An 8,595-nucleotide genomic window follows, 5' to 3' on the forward strand; every position below is an offset into this window, starting at 1 on the left:
GGTTATGGAATCTGAAATTCCATATCTAAGTTCAACTTTGCGCTTCGTTGTACTTAGCTCATTATATTAGACAGGACATCTCCTTCGTTGTTGATCTTGGTAAAAATGCAACACCGCGCCTACACGCAACTACTGAATTGGTATTAAAGACGTACCTTGAAGGTACTACTAGGGCAAATCCCAATGCATCTTGAGCAGATCCGACCCCCTGATCCTCGGAATGATGTTTGCCTTGTTGTTATGCTAAAGTTGGTTACTTATCAAACCCGCACAAGGCAAATCCCCAAATGGTTATGTCTTTACCGTTAAGGGATATTGCAATATCTTGGAGGTCCACGATATGACCATAGTTGCGAACCCTCAAATCGTTCCAAGACTCACCTCACTTCACTACGCCACAAGTGAGACATGGTTAGGAGTTCTTGTTTGAGCATATTCGAAGTACTTGTTGTTTTTCATCCATCGTTGAGTCCCAACAACGATCCATCAAGATTATGATGTATGTATCAACCCGACCAAGCCCTGATACATCAACTAAGTCAACACTAAGACATATTGCGTCTACATCCACATCAGCAAAGCATCAAGAAATTGAAGTCATGCAAGCTGATCCCAGACAACCTTGCCAACCTCTACACGACGTCATTGCCGAAGTCAACCTTCCAGAAGCTTGTCTAAGGAATTGGTACGCCTAACTATCATATGCAATGCTTGAGTTCTCATTTGGAAGTTATGTCAAACTCAAAGGGAGTACCAGAAGTATACTTACTTGATCTTAATGTACTATTTTTCCCTATGATTAGGAACATGTTTCCCACTGGGTTTTTGCTACCTAACTAGGTTTTAACGAGGCACCCATCCTGGGCTGATCATACCCTTGTGAACTCTTCTACATGCATCCAGAAGACGTATAGTTTTGACTTAATGCAACTTCTCACTTTTCTCCTTAGCCTATGGGTTTTTCACCCACCTTGGGTTTTACTATAGCGAGGTTTTGTGGGTTTTACTTTTTTTATGCATTCTTTCGTTGATCTGAGACTTACATTTACTCATTGTGCCGACGATTTCAACAACCTTACTTACTTCATCATTGAATACCTGATGTGCCATTTGTTTGAGTATTTACACACTCAAAGGGGAGTGTTGCAGTTTTATTAGATTAGGAATGTGATTGTGTAAATCTTAGTATATCTAGGAATATCTCTTATATTCCTATTAGGAGTTGATTACCTATTAAGAGTTGTAATCCTAAAATGTAAGGAATTAACCTTCCCTACTACTATAAATAAAGGTAAAATGGGGTGGAATAGAACACACCTCACAATTACACATTTCTCTCTTTCTTTCTACTATTGCCGCACCCCTCTCTCTATGGCCTTTATAATTGTTCAGTAAATTATGCTTACAACAAAAAGAAAATAGAGATGACCTCTTGATTTTAATGATAATAATAGGAATTGTTACAAACTTAGAGGACAAGATGACCTATTTATAATGTAACTAAACTGTAGAAACCCTAGGTATCTAAATAGGAAAGGAAATAAAAATAAAAAATTCTTGAGATATTATATACACTAAGGGGGGATGGGCTTAGCATCACAATGGGTTAGAAATAATGTGGTTCGAATTTGCCTTTGACTATAATTGAACCTAAGACCTCTCATTTATAAGTGAAAATGAATATCACTAAGCCATAGTACTAAGTGAGTATAATTTTTAATTTTTAAGGAAAGGAAATAAGCAAATATCAAAATTATACTAAAATAATAAAATACCGTTTTAGGCTAGTAAATGCTAGAATTCGTCCAAATTCTGATTGGATTTGTTGTGTAACAAGTAGTCCTGTAGATCTCGTCGTTCTCTTGGAATTCATATATTATGATCCCAAAACAAACATGTTAAACCAAAATTGCGTCAATCCGAACAACGTAAAAAATCTAAAGTATCTACTTTTATAATATGACAAACAAATAATTTATTAACTTGTGAATTACTAAATTCTCAAAATCACTTTTCTTGATTGTTCGCCACTCCTTTTTTTAATTATATTGCATGTAAAATAATGCAATTTTTGTCCAACATCAACTATTGTGTCAAATTTTGTCACAAACACTTTCGTTATCTGAATTAGCCTTTTTCTACAGCACGCCATACAACGACGTATTACGATTCCATCCTTTCCTATTGGCCTTGAGAATCTAAACCATACAGATGTGGATTGATATTAACTATTCATCTTGGCATGGGTCACGTCCCTTCCTAAATCTCATGCTTCTTGTCCACATATATCTCATCTGTCCTTTTTCAAAATACCCAAACTTGAAACTACGACGTTTTACAGAGTTGTTTGTCTAGCTTTTTGATACGACAATGTTGGGGGGGGTTTTGAGCGAAGCCACATAATGCGGCAAAGATAATAACTCGTATCGTACTCGTCATGCATAAGAGTTAAATATAAAATCTCTCACTTGCAGAAGAATACTAATAGACTATACGTTCGTAGATAACATCCATCACGTATAATATATCGAACATTGGAAATGCGCTAATGACTAGAAACACAAGTCATTGAACAAACTTGATTAGCAACTCTCGTTTTACTATAATCTGGGGCTTTAGTGTTCAGAAAATGGTATACAAAGAGATTTTGTCCTGCTTATGCATCCTTAAGCTCCCTCTCCAGTTACAAACATTTACAAGGAACAAAACGTACGTTGAGAAAACGAAAAGGCGAGTATTACGGTTGTACATTTCTTTACAGTATGTTAACTTGGCTCATTTATGACGACAGTTCAAGCTCCGCCCATGCCAGATTAGACGCCTTGAGCTCAGCCGAAACTGATGTGTCGATTTTGCTCTCCAACATGGTGCATAGTTCCTGCATCGAAGGCCGCTTGGTGGGGTCCGGATGGGTGCAAAGATTCACCACATCGCATAGAACTTTGAGGTCATCATAACTGAAATGTTTCAGTTCAGGATCAACAACGTACGACATCACATCTGGCAGCTCAAGATAGTCTTTCGCCTGCAGAAGACAGGAGCCTTAAGCTGTTTGATGCATAACTAGCATAAACTACACTACTCAGATTACCTTAAGAGAATTTGACAAAACACAAAAACATCCACAAAATTTACTTACCCAGTCTATCAAGCACCCCTTATCCTTGCAGAATGGAGGCCTCCCACTTATTATTTCAAGTAAAAGAATGCCAAAAGCATAGACATTGCCCTTAACATCCAGGTGGCGTGCTTCCATAGAATTCGGAAGGACACAAATAGCACCTTGGCCGCTAATAGTGCCCAAGTTCTTTTCTGACCTCGCAAGAATTGTCTTCCAACTTTCAAAATCAACCAGCTATAGTAGACAAAAGCGTATTAATCACGCAGACTTGTTGAATTTTCATACATCTGAATCATGTTTGAACAAATCTGAATTAAGGGATTTGCTAAGTTTTATGGCGTACCTTGGGTAAAAAAAGTTCTGTAAGATATACAGCACTAGAATTCAACTCCGATATGGTAAATGGTGGCTCAAGTTCCGAGTGAAAATATTTGAGTCCCTGAGCAATGCCTATAATAATTTTCATGCGCCGTGTCCAACTTAACTGGCATCCTTCTCCAACTGCATCAAAATAAATTATGGTTAGAGCCCGTGAGACCTATAGAAATGAAATGCAGTTAAAAGAAAAATCTTCACTTACAATGGAGGTGCTCATACAGTGTCCCATTTGAAGCATATTCAAAAACCAGCATCCTCGTAAAAGGGGCGCTCTCACTACAATAACCCAATAATTTTGCTGCATTTTCATGATTTAATCTAGCCAAATCTGTCACCTCTCGCTGAAAATAGAGTTCAAGATAGCTCGTCCAATGCGCTTCCTTAATGCAAAAGGATATCACAGCAATCTCAGGCCCACCTTTTATGTTGCCTTTGTATACCAAACTGTCAGGTGAGGAACCAATAATGTTGCTAAAGTCTTCACACGCAACCTCTAGCTCTTGTCTGCTGAATCTGGTAACATCTTTCAACATCTCGGAATCTGTATCGAAACCAGTAACCATATTAGCAATTGTTGCTTTCTTATATACAATTCAAAAACTCAATTGCACTGAGTTCAACAAGGAACAAACCTATGTAGACTGCGATATGCGCTTTTTCACTTGATGATTTCTTCCAAGGAATTATGATAGATGATTTGCTATTGCATTTCTGAACAGCAGTGAAAACAGCAACTAGAAAGAGCGAACACACCATGGTTCCAGTCACTATTTCCAGAGCCAAAAGCCAGGCAGGTTTTGAAGCCTCCCGGTGTTTGGAGACCTCTTTAGCAGGTTTATGCTGTGGGTTACTTCCGGGATGGCCTTTCGAAGGGGGCGCACCAGCTTCATAGGACCAACAAAAGAAAAGGTCACTAACTACAACAGTCAGTACTGACATAAATTACCACACATCAGATTCAGTTTTATAAAAATCAACTGAGCAACGAGTTGATGAAACTTCCCTATTACATATTAGGATCACCAAAGCAATTTCGGCATCACAAAATTAGTATTTAGTGACATAGGATGCTCACTCAGAAGGATCATAAGAACATTTGTTCACACTTTTGAACTTGCTAAAGGGTTTGGTTTGTGTTCATCGTCCACTATAAAAGTTCTTGAAACTACTAAGCATGTATGGTATATCCAAAAATAGTTCATCGCCTTCAAAAATATATAAAATCACGCATACCACATAGTTCTGCAGGACGCTGCTTGGGATCCTGTTTCTGGAGACAATTTCCTTGAAAACTTGTCCTGCAAGGAATAACTTGAGTAAATGAAGGTTCACAAGTTGCATACAATCAAGGATAACAAACGCAATTTTCAAAATGATGCGAGTGCGATACAAGGTTAGGAGATTAGAATAGTACTTGACAAATACATGAAAATAACACAATTTTGACAAAACAAACTTCTTAACTAACAATGTAGGAAAAGGATATATGACCTCCTACATTTGTTGGTATTGTATTGCATTAATCCTTGTTTATATGATTTTATGGGAAAGCAACAATTTGGTTTCAAGATAACAGGGCCCTAAGGCTAGAGTATTTTGTCAACCCAAACATGACCCCATCAATAAGCAGGTGTGTTAGTATCAAACAGGCCGCAAAAATTATTAAGATTTGACACAATAATTAAACAGGTTAGGATTGATTAATACTGGACATGAACAAACAATAATACCACCTACACATGATGCGTCCTTGTATAGGACGGTACCTGGGAAGATACTCCAAGCACTCAGGTATGCTACCAACAAAGAAGTTGTACGAAAAGTCTGCAACTTTTAACTGAGATGATCGACAGAGGCCTGTTATGTTTGAAGTTGAGGCATACCTGAAGAAGAAAAAGAAAAACTATGAGAAATAAATTCCTAGTAAAGGTCCATAAAATTCTCAAAATCTTTATGACAAACCAAATTTAAACAAAGTGTTCGCTAACCCTTGAATTTTAATCCCCACTTATTTATCTCAAAACTGCTATTTCAACGTCTTCATCTCTTCTACTTCAACAACATAGTACTAAATACAATGCCGGCGATCCAATGATTCACAATGCATGCAAGAAACACAGCAGTATGGCCATCGACACATTTTTCTTTTCTATCTCAATTTTGAATAGCTTAGCTAATGTTATGATGATAATTTTGCATCCTCAAAATTATTGTTGGCTCTAAAAACATCGGTTTGTGTAAATGCAGAGCTGCACGAATTATTCAATACTGTAGCACTTCTGCAACTTACATTCCATGTACGTTAGATGGGAGTCCTGTATCTCCATTGGCTGGAACGGTTCCTTGAAGCTTATTCCTATCTAAACGAAGTTCCTCAAGGTGTCCCAAATTGCCAAGTTCAGGAGGTAGCCGACCAGACAACCCATTTGACTGAAGATTTCTGCAACAAAAGTAACTCCCACAATAAGAGAAATCCAAAACAACCCACAAATGATCATTCAGAAAATGAATGTGAAATTCCTAGTACATTTTCACAACACTGGTTAAATTCCCAAGCTCTGGAGGAATTGGACCAGTGAGTTCATTCGCCCCCAAGTCCAAGACCGTAAGGTATTTTAACAAGCCCAACTCTTTAGGTATTATCCCAAGCAGCCTGTTCCCATGCAGAGTTCTGTAAAACAACAAGACACACGTAATCAAGCTTCAACCAAATAAGATTGGAATTAAGGTTAAATATCTTCAGAGTCACTGTGGTAGGTGGGAAGACGGGAAGCATACAGTTCTTGCAAGAAGCTGAGTTGACCCAAGTCTGGTACAAGAAATCCCCTTATTGATGAACTGGAAATATTACTGCAAAAAGCAAAGTGTATACCGGTCATTCTAAAAGCCTGCTCTCGAAATCGAAAACAAACTGGAAATAATATCCTATGATTTAGCACTAATATAGACAAGATCATATCTTACATTTTTATAACATGGTCTCGAGCCACAGAACATGTGATGCCAGACCAGGTACAAGGATCGGCATCCAAGGCATTCCAATTGGACAAAACCAGATGCGGGTCTTCATATATCGCTTCCTTAAACGTTGTAAGGGCCCAAACTGTGCAAAATCCATTTTTCACTCAGAAGAATTTCTACTAAAACAACAAATGGGAAAAAAAATATAAACACTTTACACCTTGTTCTTAATTTTTTTCATATGTAGAGCTAATCTAGTTGAACGCTTCAATCAAACTAGCAATGCGATTATATTCGATTAGATAGTGATTTAAGCATCACAATCACCCTCACCCTACTCCTACTCCAAGAGCACTCGTTCTCTGCTAATTAAGAAAGAAATTAATCACAATCTTGAACCCTGTACAATTCTCCATCAACTGTAAAGACAGGAAACTTAGTTCAATCAATGTAACAGCACTTAACCCAAGATTGACAATCATTTTCACTTTTCTCCCCACATTTTCTCAGCAACCAAACAGAGATTTGCATAAACCAAGATCTGAGAAACAGAGCGAGAACACAGAAACACATACCTTCATGTGAACCAAAAGATTCACCTCCCACAAAAAGAACCCCAGATAACAAGCAGCACAGAAGCTGAAAGGAGGCAAAACCTCTCATTTTTCTCCTAGTTTCTCAAGAAAAACACAACCCAGAAGAGGTTATCTACCCATCACTCAAAACCCAAGGAAAAAGAAACCCCAAATGGCCTAAAGCTTCAAACTTTATGAGAGAATAAAGCCTTACTAATACTGTAAAAATGTACTTACCACCCAACAAAGTAGAAAAAGAAATGCTACCCAGATACGAAAAGGATGTGAATTTCTCGAAGCAAATAATTCCAAGTCTCAAATCCAAGATTTTGGCAACTACCCACCAAAAATACGGAGCAAATCAGTGACCAAACGAAGCAAAATCTGGAAGATGAAAGATACCACTACCCCAGAGAGTTGTGGACTTAAAACTTGGATTCAAAGGGAGGTTTGGTAATAGCAATGGTAATGCAGTTGCTTTGGTTGGTTGCTGCTACTAAAAGCTTTGGCAAAAGGAAAATGGATAACAAAATTACTCGGATGAGAGAGAGAGAGAGAGAGAGAGAGAGAGAGAGAGAGAGAGACTATTTTCTTTGACGATGGCGGTCTTGGATTTTTCTTTTGCTTTTGCTTTTTGAGTAGTGGGTATTGGTGTCGTGTGATGTTCGAATTTTTGCAGTAACACTTGCTTCCCAGTTAACTGAAGCCGGTGAATGGTAAATTCAGGTATTACGATATCTCGTGATGTGATATATTGGGACTGAATATCTCGTATTTTGTAATAAGGGGTGATGCGACCATAGTACGAAGGTGGGTTGCATTGATGGGGTATGGATCGGACGGAATGATTACGTGACCGCTCAAATGTTGCGCTGTAGTCGGTGATCCTTGTTATATTATTTTTTTTCCTTTAAACAAAATGTTCTCAAGTCACTTTGGTGATTATACAGTAACTCAATCATGATGGCTCTGTAATATGAGATGAATTTTAGATCTATATTTTATATGATACATTTTTGTAGGGGTGAAATTTTTTCCATTTACGGATGTACAGACCGAACCTTACTAGTTAGTTCATATTGGTACGAATATGCTTGTATTTTGGTAAATCTTCATAATCGATAGGTAATAAGACCGAACCAATTCATAACGGTTGGCTTTGGTATGGAATGTTGTCTACCGGCGGGATACCATACCGGTTGCTGCTACTTCAATGATGTTGCCTTATCAAAATTGCAAATTATTTGTTTAAATTATAACCAACACAAGTTTTTTTACGTTTTTGTTTTTTGTTTTTTCTTTTGCATTGGTTTCTGCATTGGATGTAAACAATTATGAGTCTTAAGACTTTTGAGTTTGGGAGTTTTTTGTATATGTTTGCTGACATTGTTGTTGGCTTATGAAGTTACGATTTAATTTATATTTTATGTTTTTAATTTAGTTCAGTAGTTGTTTTAGGGCTTACAATATGATATCATATTAATAATGCTTCCAGGGTTTGATGTAGTTTTGTGTTCCAGACCTTCATCCGCTCTTGTCCATATACTGAAATGCTTTTGT

At 37.5% G+C, this 8,595-nt stretch overlaps 1 protein-coding gene across 4 annotated transcripts; it reads right to left on the reverse strand.

The window, feature by feature from the left end:
• Positions 1 to 2,568: 2,568 nt before the first annotated feature.
• Positions 2,569 to 7,702, reverse strand: LOC137710982 (putative LRR receptor-like serine/threonine-protein kinase At1g63430). 4 transcript variants are annotated; one of them, XM_068450166.2, is made up of 13 exons: positions 7,273 to 7,678; positions 7,036 to 7,130; positions 6,464 to 6,602; positions 6,278 to 6,349; positions 6,027 to 6,170; positions 5,790 to 5,939; positions 5,266 to 5,382; positions 4,733 to 4,797; positions 4,132 to 4,383; positions 3,702 to 4,040; positions 3,465 to 3,622; positions 3,140 to 3,355; positions 2,569 to 3,025 (listed from the first exon to the last, which is right to left on the reverse strand). In XM_068450166.2, exons 2-13 carry the CDS (start codon positions 7,121 to 7,123, stop codon positions 2,780 to 2,782), a joined length of 1,986 nt encoding a protein of 661 aa, XP_068306267.2. In that variant the 5' UTR covers positions 7,124 to 7,130; positions 7,273 to 7,678; the 3' UTR covers positions 2,569 to 2,779. The 4 variants fall into 4 exon arrangements, with proteins under 4 accessions (XP_068306267.2, XP_088551908.1, XP_068306266.2 ...); XM_088695782.1 differs by having other exon boundaries at positions 5,233 to 5,382; XM_068450165.2 differs by having other exon boundaries at positions 7,036 to 7,702.
• Between the last annotated feature and the right edge of the window lie 893 nt (positions 7,703 to 8,595).

This window comes from Pyrus communis, chromosome 6 (genome assembly GCF_041283825.1).
Source record: "Pyrus communis isolate YQ-2024b chromosome 6, ASM4128382v1, whole genome shotgun sequence".
Lineage (NCBI taxonomy): Eukaryota > Viridiplantae > Streptophyta > Magnoliopsida > Rosales > Rosaceae > Pyrus > Pyrus communis.

Excerpts from the sequence above, each read along its gene's own strand:
- LOC137710982 (XM_088695781.1), bottom strand. The coding sequence starts at position 7,123 with ATGAGAGGTTTTGCCTCCTTTCAGCTTCTGTGCTGCTTGTTATCTGGG. Across the intron at positions 6,350-6,463 it reads CGAGACCATGTTATAAAAAT|TAATATTTCCAGTTCATCAA; the intron begins GTAAGATATGAT and ends TGCTTTTTGCAG. Across the intron at positions 5,383-5,789 it reads CCATCTAACGTACATGGAAT|GTATGCCTCAACTTCAAACA; the intron begins GTAAGTTGCAGA and ends TTTCTTCTTCAG.